The 19,159-nt window shown below is 35.5% G+C and overlaps 1 protein-coding gene across 1 annotated transcript in view; it reads right to left on the reverse strand.

The window, feature by feature from the left end:
* Positions 1-19,159, reverse strand: part of AGPS (alkylglycerone phosphate synthase) — a 149,138-nt gene that overhangs the window by 93,341 nt on the left and 36,638 nt on the right. The window contains exons 3-6 of the mRNA XM_081243054.1: positions 7,701-7,791; positions 5,741-5,861; positions 5,570-5,644; positions 1,157-1,228 (exon numbers count right to left, since the gene is read on the reverse strand). Coding sequence (XP_081099180.1) covers positions 1,157-1,228; positions 5,570-5,644; positions 5,741-5,861; positions 7,701-7,791 — 359 coding nt within the window. The remainder of the gene's footprint in view (positions 1-1,156; positions 1,229-5,569; positions 5,645-5,740; positions 5,862-7,700; positions 7,792-19,159) is intronic.

Genomic DNA, 19,159 nt, shown 5'->3' on the forward strand with positions numbered 1-19,159 from the left:
AGAATTTAAACAATGTACTCCTACTTAACATTTGTTGTCAAAGGAAAAATGCTTTCTTGATAACAATACGGAACAATACGGTGTTCTCAGTTCTTAACCAGATCTGTACCATCATATAGCAGAATAAAGTTTGAATTGGTACTTTCATATCTTTTGGACAGAATATAAGTGGAAGTCACCTTGATGCAAGTACAGGGGGTATTGATCTACACGGTGAAACAATGTTAACATGTCCGTGATTAGTAACCACTATTTCTTGTCAAAGTCATTTGAAATCAGAAAAATATTTCATTAAAAGTGGCAGTGTAGGGCTTCCCTGGTGGCGCAGTGGTTGAGAGTCTGCCTGCTGACGCAGGGGACACGGGTTCGTACCCCGGTCTGGGAAGATCCCACATGCCACGGAGCGGCTGGGCCCGTGAGCCACGGCCACTGAGCCTGCGCGTCCGGAGCCTGTGCTCCGCAACGGGAGAGGCCACAACAGTGAGACGCCCACGTACCGCAAAAAAAAAAAAAAAAAAAAAGCCGCAGTGTAATGCCTTTTTTGCATGAATTCAACGGAAAGTATCAGCTGAAGAAGGTATCTGGAACTTCTGATTTGCAGAGGTTCCATTTCCATTCCATCAATGCCAATTCAGTCAGTGAAGGCAATTTCCTTTGGCTTGTGTAAGCTGTTAAAATGATGTGATTGGTGAATGATCAAGAGAGATTAAATTTGTCTTAAAATGTAAAATAATGTTAGTTTTCAGCATTAAAAGATATTACTGATTTGGTTATCACTGTCCTAGTTGCATATCCCTTCTTCTCAAAGATTTATGTTGGGTATAGTTAGCCTTTGAAAAATAATATTCTCTCTATTAAGATAAAGGTTAGAAAGTAATTACTAAAGCAGGAACATTTTCTTATTTAGGCAGTAAGTCACAGCTTCAATTAGTATCCACATGGGAAAGAAGCCATGAACTAAGGGTAAATCATGTCTCAAACAGTTTAGGTAGATCTACTCAGAACAGTAATAAACCAGCATAACCAATAAACACCATAAACCAATTTTTCAAGATAACCATTTCATAATTATAAGAATGTTTTCAGTGGGACAGCACAAATATTTAAAATAGAACAAATTTACATCACATTAAAATTCAAAACACACAATACCTACCACCAATTGGTATGATACAAAGGTTATATTTGCACGCTAGATTCACAATCTTAACTACATCATCATGACACGCTGTTGAAAAAAGGGAAAATAAATTAATCACAAGGACATGAACAAAATCTGGGTAACCCTGCAAAACAAGGGTCTATAGAGTTCTTTAGTGTCTCAACTTTTCCTTCATTTATTCACTCATTAACAATTAAATCACTATATTTTAAAAAAAACTGCTTTTTATCTTTAACTTTTCATTTTTTAATAATTTTATACTTACAAAAAAGTTGCAAAAATGGCACAAAGATTTCCTTCACCCAGTAGCTGCAAATGCTAACATCTTATATAACTATAAAAACTATAAAAACCAAGCAATTGACACTGATACAATACTATTAACTAATCAAGAGACCTTTTTCAAAATTTGCCAGCTGTTCCACTATGTCCTCTTTTATGGACCAGGATCACACACTGCATTTTAGTTGTCACATCTCCTTAGTCTTCTTTACTCTGAAATAGTTCCTCAGTCTACTTTGACCTTGACACTTTTGAAGAGCACTGGTCAGTTATTTCATATAATGTCCCTCAATTTGGGTTTGCTTATTTCCTTAGGATTAAATTCAGTTTATACATTTTGGCAGGAATTCCACAGAAGTGATGCTGTGCCTTTCTCAGTGCATTGTATCTGGAGGCGCATGATGTACATAAGTCTCACTGATGGTAATGTTAACTTTCATCATTTAGTAATACAGTACAGTAGTCCCTCAGTATCCACAGGGGATAGGTTCCAGGACCCCTACAGACACCAAAATCTGGGAAGCTCAGGTCCCTTAAAGAAAATGACATACATACAGAGTGAAGTAAGTCAGAAAGAGAAAAACAAATACTGTATGCTAACACATATATATGGAATGTAAGAAAAAAAAATGGTCATGAAGAACCTAGGAGCAAGATGGGAATAAAGACACAGACCTACTAGAGAATGGACTTGAGGATATGGGGAGGGGGAAGGGTAAGCTGCGACAAAGTGAGAGAGTGGCATGGACATATATACACTACCAAATGTAAAACAGATAGCTAGTGGGAAGCAGCCGCATAGCACAGGGAGATCAGCTCGGTGCTTTGTGTCCACCTAGAGGGGTGGGATAGGGAGGGTGGGAGGGAGAGAGATGCAAGAGGGAAGAGATATGGGAACATATGTATATGTATAACTGATTCACTTTCTTATAAAGCAGAAATTAACACACCATTGTAAGCAATTATACTCCAATAAAGATGTTAAAAAAAAAAAGAAAATGACATAGTATTTGCACATAACCTAGAGCACATCCTTCTGTATACTTTAAATCATCTCTAGATTACTTATAATACCTAATACAATGTAAATGCTATGAAAATAGTTGTAAATACAATGTAAATGCTATATAAATAGTTACTGGCATGTTGCCTTTATGTAATTTTTTTTCCAAATACTTTTGAACAGCATTGGTTGAACCTACAGATGTGGAACCCTTGGATCAGAAGGGCCAACTGTTAGGTTTCTCCATATAAAAATACTATAGGGCTTCCCTGGTGGCACAGTGGTTAAGAATCCACCTGCCAATGCAGGGGACAGGGGTTCAAGCCCTGGTCCAGGAATATCCCACATGCCGCAGAGCAACTGAGCCTGCCTGCCACAACTACTGAGCCTGCGCTCTAGAAGCCAAAAGCCACAACTATTGAGCCCGCGTGCCACAACTACTGAAGCCCGTGCGCCTAGAGCCTGTGCTCTGCTACAAGAGAAGCCACAACAATGAGAACCCCGTGCACCACAATGAAGAGTAGCCCCCGCGTGCCGCAACTAGAGGAAGCCCGCGCACAGCAACAAAGACCCAATACAGCCAAAAATAAAAACAAGTAAATAAATTTATTTAAAAAAACTATAATTAATAAATATCTCGTGAGGAAATACTTTGATTACATAAATGTTTCATACTTTTGCCCACTAATTTTTGCATCCATTGATGATTCTTTATTGTTCTTTAAACAAAACTTTAAACATTATACATGATATACTGCATACAAACTCCTTTCTACTGTACACACCAAAGGGTACTTTTCAGTGTAAAAGTTAAGTAAGTATTAAAAACCTGAAGGCAGAAGACTTTAAACACCATGCAAGAGGTGCTAAGACTCAATTTGACTAGCAAAAGGGAATTAAGGAGGGGAACAACATGGCAAAGAGAGTGTTTCAGAAAGATCAATCTCCTGATAAATTATGGAATGGCATGGAGGAAAAAGAGATTTGAAGCAAGGAAACCATGCAAAAGTTGAGTATCACTTGCTTAGGACCTGAAAGGGAAATAAGGATACAAATGAAAATATACAAATTAATATCCATTTATGAAAGTAAAAATACTGTTCTATAAAAGTTATGATTATCATTTCCCAGGTTTTCTTAAAGCTAGGAATATATGTCATTTGCATCATTCCAAATTTAATAAAAATCCATTTTCAAGCTTTCAGATTAAGCCTATAAAGCTTACTATCTGTGGTAAAAATTTTTAATAAATGGAATACTAGTTCATTAATAATTAATAAAATACCCAAAGATGTCTGTTAAAAACCTTTAACAAGGCAAAACTATTTCAAGGATTGTCACCAAATCGGAAGCTTTCCTTACAATGTTATTTGACACATCACTCCCTCATCCCACCGCCCACCCTATTTATTCTCTATCTTTTTACTGTGCCTTGTTTTTCTTTATAATATTTACCACCCTTTGCTACATTAAATATTTTTTTATTGTTCCGTCTCCTCCTGCCCCCACTTAATTGTATAGCACCTAAGAATAGGGATTTGTGTTTTGTTCAGTGTCTTATCTTCAATACCTAGAACAGTACCTAGCACATATTTTCACAGGCTTAAAGTTTTGATACTTAGACTGCTGAAAATAATGCAGAAATTGAATAAGTGAAGTACTGCTAAAGGAGACTTTATTTTTATAAGTATACTTACCACAGACAACATACAATGTATAAGTAACTAACTACTTGTCCAAACTAAACGCAAGGTAGAAATAGCTACACTGTGTACAGATCACAATGGTGATAACTCCTGGTTTAAGTATGACTCCAAATCAGGAAAGTTACATATATTTCAAGTTCTTACTCTTAGATAAGCCCTAGACATTCTATTAAAGCAACATGTAGAATTCAGACTCCAAATACAGACAGACTTAAAGACATCCACAACGATAGACTTCCTAGGTATGTATACATATGTATATATACAGATATGGTGTGTAGATATTTAAACTGCAAGATGAGAAAGCCACCTCCACTCTGTGGAATACCACATTGTCTCAAATTGCCATATTGTCTCAAAACTTACCCTCATGCAAAGAAAAACCTGAACTTTATTACCAAAAGGAAATTTACATTAAAGTTAGATAAAGGCCTCAGTGAACTGACAACCTGTTGGGAAACAAACTATTTCCAAGAAGTTCTTATACTGGAAGATTCAACAGAACAAAATTTTAGACTTGATTTGGGCACCAATACACTATTCAGATAGATTGTTTTCTCCTTATATATGTCACCCTCCTTCCTATCCCCAAATTCAAGTAGGATTTTTCCCTCAGATACTCCCTGCAAAGGAAAAGGATCACATCTAAGAACTGAGAGTCCATGAATGAGGCAATTTTTTGAAAAATAAAACACTCTATATAATCCTTTTATGGATCTGAAGAGAAAAAAGGATCAGAAGATCAATATAACTTCTTAAAAGGTAATTATGGACAGTAGGGAGCAGTATACCTGTATTCTGCTTTAAAGTTTCTGCTACAAGACGTGGATATAAAACCATATATATAAATATAGTGCCTAAGCATCAGCAAGAGCAAAACAATAACAGAAAGCTCATCCATCCTCCATCTCAAGCCAAATCCCTAAATGGAATTAATTTCTCAAAATTTAATTATTTATATCAAAGACAATATCCATATTAAACAACTTGTTCATCAAGTTGTTATTCATCTTATTCATCATTTGAATACCATATTTTTTAGCCCACAAGTTAACATCAATAAACTACTATTATTAGTTCAGTAATCAGTTATGTTAAGAGTTTCTATACATCTGAATATATCATTGATCGATAATAATTTCATTAAGCTTTCAAATTAGCCCAAAATACATTTTTCTACTGACTTCGCAAAAGGATATGTACATACTAAATGAAGATTTAATCATCAACAAAATTAATCATTAAAACCAATCATTCAGGATGATCATATTAAGAATGATATGACCTTTAGTAAACTCTAAAAATATAGCGATCTATATTTTTTATAGTTCATATGTTTAAAAGTACATATTTCCAATACTAAATTTACTTAAAATTTAACAATATTAAATAATACAAAGAAAAACAAGAACTTACTTGGCCATAAAACTATATCAGGAATTCGCTGAAACATTCCTTCCCTGAGCAAAAATATCTCATGAAGACAATGACCTATTTTGAGGTTTAAAAAAGAAAATGCAAAAACATCTTAAATTATAGGAAATTTACAAATTAAAAATAAATAGCACTTTACATAAAGTTGCTTACCGTGAGCTCTAAATACTCGATCATCTGCTTCTTGTGAATATGAAATATTAATTTCTTTAAGGTCATGAAGAAAATCTTCATTTACAATAGAAGGAGGTGTATCACTAGGATTTAAGGATGCCTAGAAAATAAAATTGGTTTTCTTTGACTTATTTTTAGAAAATAATATTTGAATACCTATGTTACAGAGAGTGACTATAAAATGTAAATTTTTTTACATCCAAACTAGGACAGGAGCATAGGAAAATAACAAATAATACATATAGAAACCAACTCTGTGACAGTAACCAATTACAAATGCTCTGGTTAATCACATTCTGTAACATAAGTTATAAAAGCCTATGTTTTCTCTTTTGCTTCTATGGCCCACCTTTTCATTATTTCAAAGATTACAATTAAGGGGACTTCCCTGGCGGTCCAGTGGTTAAGACTCCCTGTTTCCACCGCAGGCGGCCAGGGTTCCATCCCTGGTCAGGGAACTAAGATCCCACATGCCGTGTGGCGTGGTCAAAAAATAAATAAATAAAATAAGATAAAAATAAAGATTACAATTAAGAACAAGGAAGATAACAAAGTCTCAAATCTTCGATTTTAGACTAGGGACACTGGGGGAAAGATAGTTAACTTTTGCATTAACTACGTTTTCACCTGTAGATAAAATTTATCATTTCCTTTTATTATTTTTAAATGATCAGCAAAAAGCCTCCCAATAAGTAATAAACCCATTTTTACAGGGCTGCTTTAAAACTCACAACATAATCATAAACTTCATACTTAATTTCAACTAACAGGTAACTTGAAAAGTAAATCTTCAACTTTAAAGCTATGTGACATTGGGCAAGTCACCCAACTTCTGAAAGCCTTGACTTCTTCATCTGTTAAATGAGACTATCACCATCATACAGATACCATCATACAGATTACTATTTTGTTAAGTTATTGAAAACTGAAAGGGCTCAAAACAGAAAAAAGAAGTGCATGTAAAACTGGTGAAATTTCTGAATATGGTATATAGATTGCATCAGTGTCAAAAAAGTAATCACAAATAGTCAAAAAAGGAAATAGAAGAGATCTTTAAAGAAAAGTTAAAAGAATTTGGTTGGAGAGGGATAGGAATTAGCTGTTTAGCCTAATTTAATACTAGAATAAAATGTAACTGTGGATTTATAAATAAACCAAACAAGCACTCACTGAATACCTACAGTCCTTAATAATATGTTGGATATAGTGGATAATATAGTGTAAGCCATAGCCCCTGCACTTATGGAAGTTATACTCAGTTAGAGGGATGCAGAATACCATGCCCTAGTGAATGATACTAATAAATCATAAAGATTATAATTATATAAAGAAATGTTAACTATTTCATTAGTTTAATACGTATATAGTTTAAAGGATTCTAACCACCCCCGTCAGAAAAGTGACACCACATGAGCAAACTAAAATTCTCTATCACTCATATCTTAATCAAACTTTTACTTCACTTTTTTCAATCTTCAAATATTCTAAATGTTGTTAGTAAATGTAACATATTTTTATTTTAAATTATTCTATATTAATTCTAGATTACTGTCAGTTCATTACAAAACCTAAAAATAAAAGCAACTTATATTTTTGTAACAAAGTTCTCTCACAGAATTCATTCATTTGAACTTCACTACTACTTGTGACACACAGCACAGACAGTTACAACTCTGAGGCTCAGAGAGGATTACAGATTTGCCAGATAAATCTCAGATAAATGCTGAGATTAGGCTCTATATCTGTGATGCTCAAAGAAATTTTTTTAAAAACCACCCCTGGAAAGCCTAACAAGGCCAATATGACTAGTAAACTTCTTAACAAAAAAATAACAAATATATTAAATAACTATAACAAATTACTAAGATAAGTCTAATTAATTTGGGATTAAACACACACACACAGTTAAGAATATTATTAATCATTCTTATTTGCTTACTTTAGAGGTAGTTTTATGCTCCAGACTTACTCCAAGGGTATTTTGGATCCACTCTTTAAAAGTTGGCAAAATCATGCCACTAAGAGGGTACCTAAGGTACAAAGAAGGTAAAAAATTAGAGTAAAGTATCTTCATTTAAGTTCAAATCTTAGATTCTGTTTCTAGTAATGGTCAAGTAGTTCCTGTCAAACCAACCCTCCCATACATAATGATAAGCTCTGGACAAAAACAAAACAAACAAAACCCAACTATTTGAGGGCAGTATAGATAGCCCCAAACCAGGCAAAAATAGGTGGTAAGGGAGTAAGAAGAAAACAGCCCTATATTAGTTTCCAGTTTCGTTTTATTTTTTAAACAGGCTTTAGCCTGAGGGAAAGCCCCAGCTAGTACCACAGAAAGAAAGAAGAATGCAGAAAACCTACAGTCTTCCTGGCTGAAAGAAAGAGAAGACAGTGTTCACAGTGAACACAACATCTAGGAAGAGTACAGAAAAATCACACAAATCCAGGAGTCAGTCAGAGGGACCTATGTATAAACTCTGCCCAAATGTCTGGCTGATCTTGAATTACACATGTATGGAGCAGACATTAAGCAGCCCAGCTAAGCTTAAAAGAACAGAACAGATAATTCAGCTGCTCACCACCAAAGAAGGAAACTTGAGATGAGTCAAGTTAATTGCTTGGTTTAAAAAAAAAAAAAAAAAAGCCTCTTCAGAAGAATGTAACAGAATCCAGAGTTTCTACAACATATCATTAACAATGTCCAAGATACATTTCAAAATTACCAGACATAAACAAACAAGAAAATGTGATCCATAATCAAGAGAAAAGGCAATTAATAAGAACCCCAAGATGATCCAAGATACTGGAAATAGCACACAAGGATTTTAAAACAGCTATAACTACACTAAAGGACAAAAGGGGAAAGTATGTTCCCAGTGAATAACAGAAAATAAATCTCAGCAGAGAAACAGAAATTATAAAAAACAAAATAGAAATTCTATAATTAAAATTCAAATAAAAATTCATTGGAGGAACTCAAGGACAGACTGGAGATGTCAGTGAACTTACAGATAGAGCAATAAATCATTTTTAACCTGAAGAACAGAGAAGAAGATTGAAAAAGAGAGCTACAGAGACCTGTGGAACAACAGAAAAATACTAACATACATATAAATGGAGACCTAAGAAGAAGAGGAAAGAGGGAAAGGAATAAAAAAAGTATTTGAAGAAATAGTAACAGAAAGTTTCCAAATTTGATGAAAGATATAACTTCGCAAATTAAAGAAGGTCAGAGAACTCTAAGAAGATAAGTGCAAAGAAACTCACAAAAGGCACATCATAGTCAAATTGCAACTTAAAAAAGAGAGAAAGAAATCTTAAAAGCATCTAGAGAAAAATGACACATTACATATAATGTAATAACAACAAAAATTATGACTGACTTCTCATCAGAAACAATGAAGTCCAGAAAACAACGGAACAACATTTTTAAAGTGCTGAAAGGAAAAGAATGCCAACCTAGAATTTTGTATCTGATGAAAATATCCTTCAAGAACAAAAGTAAAATAAAGACATTTTCAGATGAAAACTAAGAGAACTTGGAGCCAGCACACCTACAAGAAATGCCAGAGAAACTTCTATAAGCTGAAGGGAAATATAACACTAAATATACAGTGAAATCTTCACAACAGAATAAATAATGACAAAGAGTAAATATGTGAGTAAATATAATTGACTATTTTTCTTAATTTCTTTAAAGTATATATGACTCTTAAAAATTATAATATTGTATCGTGGAGTTTATGATTTAACAACTAGAAAAAGAACAGGGAAAGGAAAATAAACCAGATTTGCAAGGTGCTTATATTTCACATGAAGTGCTACAATAAATTTAAAACACACTAAAGAGCTCTATAGAGCAGGAATACTATGAAAAAATTAGATGTGCTACTCAAATTTCGTTTCCTATATCTTCTATCCCAAACTCTATTTAAATGAGCTTATATGAAACATAAACATTATTTCATATATACAAGAAATCCTTAATTGTATATATATGAGAATATTGGTGCAGAAAACTCAAGTGCTTAGAGAGGCAACTTTTCAGTTTTGGAAATACTGCTCAGAGATGGCAAAATATTAAATAGCAATAAGTGCTAGAAATAAAGAGATAAAATAAATATCCTACCCTAGATGAGTGTAGTGAAGAAGGCTGATATGTAAACAATAATATTCCAATGTGTTACAGTGGCAGTAATAAAATAACCTTCAGAAAAGACCAAAACAAATTTCAAAATGTATATTTTATAATGGTACTCTTAAATTTTTATTTAAGTAAACATAAAGCGTTGTTATGTGTCAGGCATTGTTCTAAGTTTGTTATGTATATTAACTTATAATAATGTTATGAGGTTGATACTATTAACCCATTTTATGAATGAGGAAGCTGAGGCACAGAGAAGTTAAACAACTTAAGATGTTAGGTATGTTAAGTAACTTACTCAAGGTCACACAGCTAGTAAGTTACAAAACCAGGATATGAACCAGGTAATAAATAAGGTTAAATAAGTAACAAATAAGTCTATATGATGCTGCCTCTAGTCTGATTCTTTCTTTACCATCATTCCAAGTGAGATCATTATTCTAAAATTCTTTATTAATGAATATTTATAAAATCACAGTAGCTATATTCGGTAATTTTTTTCACTATAATGTTCTTGCAACTTCTCTACTTCCCTCTCCCTGCCATGATGACAGAACAGCCAAATAAAACTATACTATATTATGGCTGTTTTATCTTTGTTTACTTTTATAAATATTTTATTTATAAAATATTGAAGTATACCATGCATACAAAAAGTAAGTGTATAGTTGAATGAATTTTTACAAAGTAAACCTCCCATGTAATCAGCATGCAGATCCAGAAAAAGAACATTACCAGCACCCCAGAAATATCCCCCTCCTTGCCCCTTTCCAGGCATTATCACCTTTCCCCACACCAAAGGAACAATTATCTTGTTAACTTTATATAAATGAAATCATATAAAATGTACTTTTTGTGTCTGCTTTCTTTTGTACAATATTATATTTGTGCGAGTCATCTATGTTTGTGTACATAGTTGCAGTTCATTCATTTCCATGGCTTAATTCCACTGTGTAAGTATAGCATAATTACTTTATCCATTGTATTGGTGACAGAAAATAGAGTTGTTTACAGTTTTTGGTATGTGCCGAGACGTTCTTGAACTTATTTTCTGAAGATCACATATCACATGTTTCAGATAGCTATATAACTGGGGTGGAGTTCCTAGGCCACAGTCTATCCATATGTTTAGCTTTAGGAGGTGCTGGCAGATAGCTTTCCAAGACGTTAACAGCCAGCAATGTATAAAGAGTTCTACTTGTTCCACACCTGGTATTGTAGTTATTTTCATTATGAGACATTCTATTGGTAATCTCTTGACAATATTAATTTGAATTTCACTGATTACTCAAGAAACTGAACTTCTATTCATATCTATTGTCCATTTGCATATCCTGTTTTCAATGCCAGTTCATCTTTTTTTTTTTTTTTTTTTTTTGCGGTATGTGGGCCTCTCACTGTTGTGGCCTCTCCCGTTGTGGAGCACAGGCTCCGGACACGCAGGCCCAGTGGCCATGGCTCACAGGCCCAGCCGCTCCGCGGCATATGGGATCCTCCCGGACTGGGGCACGAACCCGTATCCCCTGCATCGGCAGGCGGACTCTCAACCTCTGCGCCACCAGGGAGGCCCGCCAGTTCATCTTTTACTCATTTATTATTATGTTTTTATTGATGTATAAGAATTCTCTATATATTCTGAAATCAAGGATGTATGTATTAAATATTTTCTCTCACTCTGTGATTTGTCTTTTCACTCTCTTTAAGGAGTCTTTTCATGAAAAGAAGTTCTATATTTTAATGCTGTCTGATTCATTTTTTTCCTTATATTAATGCTTTTAGTTCCCTGCTTTTTGCCTACCTCAAATTCAGAAAGACATTCTGTATATTCTTCTAGCAATTTTATAGTTTTAGCTTATGTATTTAGGTCTATAACCTACCTGGAATTGGTCTCTGTATTTGGTATGAAGTAATGTCAGAAGTAATTTTTTTCCAAGATGGCCATTTACGTCCTCAAAGCTATTTTTATTTTTGTGTTTAATGGAGAAAAGTGTGTGTTTAAATGAAGAAAAGAAGAGATACTCTAGTAGTCACTATCTATTCCAGATCAAAGAACAATTAAACCAATACCGAAAACAAACCAGAATAGACTGTATATTCGTCTTAACACCTATGTTGTACAAGCTATTTAAAATGTTCAAGGGACTTCCCTGGTGGCACAGTGGTTAAGAATCTGCCTGCCAATTCAGGGGACACAGGTTTGATCCCTGGTCCGGGAAGGTCCCACATGCTGCGGAGCAACTAAGCCTGTGCGCCACAACTATTGAGCCTGTGCTCTGGAGCCTGTGAGCCACAACTACTGAGCCCACGTGCCACAGGTACTGAAGCCTGCGCACCTAGAGCCCATGCTCCGCAACAACAGAAGCCACCGCAATGTGAAGCCTGCGCCCCTCAACGAAGAGTAGCCCCCACTTGCCACAACTAGAGAAAGCCCGTGCACAGTAACGAAGACCCAACACAGCCAAAATAAAATTAAATTAAATGTTCAAACTGTAATACTTTTTTTTTTTTTTTTTTTTTTTTTGCGGTACGTGGGCCTCTCACTGTTGTGGCCTCTCCCATTGCGGAGCACAGGCTCCGGACATGCAGGCTCAGCGGCCATGGCTCACGGGCCCAGCCACATGTGGGATCCTCCCGGACCGGGGCACGAACCCATGTCCCCTGCATCGGCAGGCGGACTCTCAACCACTGCGTCACCAGGGAAGCCCTTTTTTTTTTTTTTTTTTGCGGTACGCAGGCTTCTCACCGTTGTGGCCTCTCCCATTGCGGAGCACAGGCTCTGGACGTGCAGGCTCAGCGGCCATGGCTCACGGGTCCAGCCGCTCTGTGGCATGTGGGATCTTCCCAGACCAGAGCACGAACCCATGTCCCCTGCATCGGCAGGCGGACTCTCAACCACTGCGTCACCAGGGAAGCCCCTAAAATGTAATACTTTTGCTCAAGATTATTTCCCACTCATTTCATCAGAGCTTGAATAACTGCAAAAGCTTTCAGCAACTAGCCTCAGAAGTTTACTTTGACTTCACAAAGATAGCCAAAGGGGGGGGGTTGGAAATCACTGTGTAATATATAAATTCTGTACTGAAATTAAATATATGTTTATAATACAGAATTCAATATTAAAGGAGCCAGTGTGGGGCCCTATCCAAAGGAATTTTTAATTGGAAGTGACAAAAAGCACTCATTTTGTCATGTAATTTTAACAGTTACATGGTATTGGCTGAAAGGACGTCACTTCTTATGATGACTTCATATTATATAACAAAAATACCATCTAAAATTCTCAAATAAATCCTTACATAAAGGTTAGCAAAACAAAAATAATAGTGGAATGAAAAAAATAAATGTTTTATTCAACAAGTTCCTTTTTTATATTAAAAAATCACAAGTGCTGGGCTTCCCTGGTGGTGCAGTGGTTGGGAGTCCGCCTGCCGATGCAGGGGACGCGGGTTCGTGCCCCAGTCTGGGGGGATTCCGCATGCCGCGGAGCGGCTGGGCCCGTGGGCCATGGCCGCTGGGCCTGCGCGTCCGGAGCCTGTGCTCCGCAACGGGAGAGGCCACGGCAGTGGGAGGCCCGCGTACCGCAAAAAAAAAAAAAAATCACAAGTGCTAACATTCAAACTGAAATGGAATATTTAAAGTATTATATAATAATACCTTTTTCATAAATTTAAAGAAATTGGAATGAAAGAAAGTATAAGACTCACAGCTAAAACAACTTAAGACATTCAGCATATAAAATTTTCTTCATCTTACCTGACAGTAAAAGTATAAATTCTGGGAAATTGGTTATAACACATATGCTACTATGTGTTAAAATGTCCTACAAAAAGGTCAATTTGGAAATATTAGGTTTTAATCCTGGGCCCTTATATTTTAACCATACAATACTTTGGGTCTCTGTAATATATAGGAGACTCTTGATATTCATGGAAGGATAATATTCGGACCTTTGTGAATCCCTTAATTCACAAGTAACATTACCCATAAAATAAAAAGGTAACCCCCCTTCAAGACACTTGAACCAAGAGAAACAAGGTTGGTATTACTGACATGTGCAAAAAATCTACATTCTACCATTAAGATAACCAGAATATACTTCTACATCTGAATGCACAGTATTTCAGACTCTGAAGAAATATCTTATTTGGCAGGACCTTGGATTTAAGACTTTGCTCCATTATCTATAATTCCCGCATAAAACTTAACACAGTTCAAAAAGAGTTCCATGTAAGAATGAAAGCTTTTCAGGCTTCCCTGGTGGCGCAGTGGTTGAGAATCTGCCTGCTAATGCAGGGGACACGGGTTCGAGCCCTGGTCTGGGAAGATCCCACATGCCGCGGAGCAACTGGGCCCGTGAGCCACATCTACTAAGCCTGCGCGTCTGGAGCCTGTGCTCCGCAACAAGAGAGGCTGCGATAGTGAGAGCCCCGCGCACCGCGATGAAGAGTGGCTTCCACTTGCCACAACTAGAGAAAGCCCTCGCACAGAAACAAAGACCCAACACAGCAAAAATAAATTAATTAATAAATTCCTACCCCCAACATCTTCTTAAAAAAAAAAAAAGAATGAAAGCTTTTCAACTGGACTTTTTCTTGCACCTAATGCCCTGGGATTTGAAAAACAATAAAAGAAGCTTGACTTAATAATCATAAAGCCTAGCATACTGCCAAGGGCCCCAAAAATCTCATAAAATATCATGAGGTAAAGGAGAAAACTCTGAAATCAAAAAAGTAAATGAATGGAAAAGAAACATAAGAAAAGTTAAAGGAATTAGAGGTATTTAACATAAGAAACAGCTTTGGAATGACTTGATTCTTACAGCAAAATAATTTGGATTTACATCCAGAACTATAAATAAGCATTTATTTAACACTCATGAGACTGTACTAAGCATTGCAGGACACATAGAATTGGTATTACAGTATGACTCCTGTTCTTAAGAAACTTACAACCTCGTTTAGTCAAAGCTACAAAGACATTTAATTTGTATGGTGAACATATGGGCAGGAAACATGCAACTTCTACCAGAAAGCCAAATGCCCATACCAACTGTTGAAACAAGGTGACCACTGAATAGATCTTTACCACGACTGAAGACTGGTTTGAGAACTTTAAGAAATGGTTTTTGTTGTAAAATATAAGGTGAGGTCAATTTACCACCTTTCCTTAAGATCAAAGTAGACTATATTGTAGAAGATACAGAACCAGAGCAAACTTTCAAAACCAGTGAAATCACTGTATAATGGAAAGAAAACTCTGTGGACATAAATATCCAAGAAGCAAGTGCACATCAGGATTTAAGGTGACTAAAGACAAGGTGACTCTCACTCTGGGGCAGTGCACAGAGGCAGCAAAATATTAGTAGACGCAACCATCTATTCTCAGTGAGTTCCACTATTGCTAACCAATTTAATAGCTTTTTATAGGAGGTAAAACTTTAAAAATTATGCCACTGAAAATACAAAGTACAACAAACCCAAACAAATTCTCTCTACTTAATCACTAACTTGTGCCTTGAAAGCACCAATTAATGTATAACACTTTTAAAGTCAACGAATAATGACACTTTTCAAAATTTTTTGTTTATAGAAATCTATATAGCATTAGCTCTGAAGTACTGCCTTCTGCTGCTTAAACCTAGGAGGACTCAATTCATCTATATCTAGGAGGAATAAGAATCGCAAGATTATAAACCTAGGGATTTATAAACTGACAAATTACAAGTCTGTTCAGAAAACAGACTGTGCTCAGGGAAAAACATGATTTTTCCCTGACATCTGTAATAGCTTGTAATTGCTTCTAATTTAATGGTTGGGTTTGAAATGCCAAAGTTACCCTCCCCAAAATATATACAGACAACAAACCACATTTACTCATAAAAATTTTCTACCTTTTCAATGTTCTGTGGATCAAAAATAGGGGAACCCCCATAAATTTTCACTGAGAGTCACTCTTAGTTTCTGGCACCTAAGGATTTCCCTTTCTTTCTTTCCAGCTCTGTTATTATTTCTTTCTTGTAGTATTTTATCCATGTTTTCTACCTGGTTATAGAGGGCAAAGGGTCTATATTTGTTCAGTCTACTACAATGCCGGAATAGAAAGTCTTTACAAAGAATTTCAAAAACTGGCCTTAAAATCTAATATTATTAATACAACACGGTGAATTGATATTGTTTTCTTGTACTCATCCTTTCTAATCACAAATTCCATTTTCTCTTTTAGGAACATCACAACCTTCTTACGCTTCTGCCCTTCATGCTCCTCTGGAGCAATAGGAACTTTTGTCATAGGATAACTTTTTACAATATGACTAACTCTACTGTACTGGTGTATAGAGTGTAGAAGCCTCCTGTAAAGTGCTTCCAGAGACTGGAAAGAGAATAAAATCAATACAGTGGATGAGTATGGTACCTCATTAGCATAGTATAATAGAACGAGCACAAAAATGAAGCTTAAAACACTTGTTTTTTAATCACTATTTCCCACTGCACAGCTGACCTCAAGTAAGCTATCTAACCTCTCTCATCCTCAATCTCCTAATTATTTCTAAGAACGTATCACTACCCACTTAGGGTTATTTTAAGATAACTGAGTAGGAACTCAATAAGTAATAGCTATTATTATCTTAAATAATGTTTCTAAATGTTTTCTGATTTAAAAAAAATCAGAGAAATCTACTAATTCAATCATTAGCCCTAGGAAACTAGACTAGATATAGAGAAAGCTATGATCCAATTCAATCCGGTTTATTATCCTGTCTGTGGCAAGATAATGGTGCTTCTGGAAGCACCAAAATGAGAACTGAATATTATTTAGTTATTTGGTTTCAGTTATTAAATAGTTTATGTATAACATATTTAATCCTAGAACATTTAAATTCCATTTCTGTGTTTGCAGAATTACCCTCTGGATAATGGATAATTCAGTAGGAAGCAAAGGTTACCCTTGCAGGCTCTGCCAGTCAGATGTACCCTTGTTCTCTTCCCCTCTCCTCCACTGGACTTGGACTCAGGAGTCAACAGTGCAAAGAAATGAGGCCTTTAAGAAATCCATTCTGGTTGTAGGGGCAGCAGCAGTAATCTTCCAAAGTCTAAAGTCAATGGAAAAATTCCCGAATTCTACTACAACCTGGATAAAAATCTCTCTCAAGACCACTGGATTCCCTTTGCTCTGAATTTATGCTCTCCAAACAATATATAAATTACAAATTTTGTTTTCTACATATCTTAATATCAGGAAGGGCATTAACAAGTGTTCTACATCCTGAAAAAGAAATAATCTAATCATAAGTGAACACACTGGGGTTCTAATTTTTTTTTAGTATCTTATGAGTGTCGCACATGTATCAGCCACCTACAATCTGATCCTCTCTGGGAAAATTGGCAAGCCAAGTGCCAGAACACCCAAAATAAGAGCCAGATTCTAAACCCATGGGTATAAAGGTTCATACACTAAGGTATAAATAATTGTGACACTTCCTATGACTAATCATTCACTTCACACACATACATTGCTAACATAAACCAATGCATAGCCTACAGTACCCTACAGAAGACAGTAAGTATCTTATGCTTTCAATGGCATACTGCACAAGTGCCTATTTGCCCCCTCACATAAAACAAAGATGCTATAACTTCAAGGTCCAGAGAGAGAGAAAGAGAGAAATGAAGACAGTATCTAAGAAGAGAGGAAGTTGGTTTTCTAAGTTCAGAAGATTCACTTTTTCCCCCTGAAGATTCTGTAAAGCCAATCTCTACATGACAAGTTTCTACTGTATTAGACATTATTCTATTTAAAACATAAAACACTCAATGTTTAGAACACTGGTAAATTTAATTTTAACCAGAAATTCCTTCTACCTGAATTACACAATTTCTCAACTAAGCCTCCACCAACATGCTGTCCAGTCACACTAAAGAATGGGAATGAGAATGCAGATAATTATTTTTCCTATTAAAAAGCAAATGTAGGGGCTTCCCTGGTGGCACAGTGGTTGAGAGTCCGCCTGCCGTTGCAGGGGACATGGGTTCATGCCCCGGTCCGTGAGGATCCCACATGCCGCGGAGCGGCTGGGCCCGTGAGCCATGGCCGCTGAGCCTGCGCGTCCGGAGCCCGTGCTCCGCAACGGGAGAGGCCACAACAGTGAGAGGCCCACATACCACACACACACACACACAAAAAAAAGCAAATGTAAAGTGTATATCTTCACACCTTCATTAAAATTAGTTACTAATTACCATTCCTGAGGTTTTGTTTCAGGTACGAAGTACGTTTAAGTTAAAAACAAAAATGGAATGGTTATGTTGTAAAGAAAAAGAATTTCTCCAAAGAAAACTTTTCTTGCTGATATTTCAATATACTGATATACCATATACTTGTTTTAAAAACAAGTATATTAATGCCCAATAGATATGAAGTCAAAGTGCAATACTAGAACAGATTCATGATATACCTAATCCAATTTTTTACCTAGTCTCAATTTTTAATTTATTTTTAGAGCCACATTTAAATATTTTGTATTTGTACTCACTGTCTTTCCAAGTTATATCAAAATTCAATAGACAAACCCAAAACACCAGCTTCGGCAGAGTCAGTGTTGCTTAAAATCAATTAAGAACTCATTTTACAATTCTGTCTACATCTGGAACAGTAACAATACAAATATTCTTTAGAATTCTTATCAACATTATTACCAAATATATTTCAGAATGTGAAAGTTACCACACAAATGACTGATCTTTCTTCATCACTTCTTCCCTAATATACCTCAGAAAACTAATTTTAAAAATACTATTTACATTCACAAGGACCTTCCATAATGTTCACCTTCCATAATAACCCAACCAAAATTATATTTCCAGTCTTAAACAAAGAGTTACTTTGAACAAGCCAATGTTATGTGGATTACATGGTGGGTAACTGCAAACCGTTTTGGATCCTGATTCAAACTACCTACAGAATGATATTTTTTAGACAGAGAAATGTGAATGTGAATAATCAGATATTACAAAATTTCTGTTATTTGGGGGAGTATGATAATAGTATTATATGATTGGTTATATTAGGTCCTTATTTTTTTAAGGGATACATATATAAATATTTAGAAGTGACATGACAATGTCAGAATTTGATACATAACAGAAAAAGAAAAGCAATTATGGCAAAATGTTAATAACTTTTAAATCAAGGGGGGAGTCATTCTATTATCCTATTTTTTATGTATGTCTATTATTCAACATTATATTTGTTATTTA

Source organism: Mesoplodon bidens, assembly GCF_964165515.1.
Source record: "Mesoplodon bidens genome assembly, chromosome: 8".
NCBI classification, from domain to species: Eukaryota; Metazoa; Chordata; class Mammalia; order Artiodactyla; family Ziphiidae; genus Mesoplodon; species Mesoplodon bidens.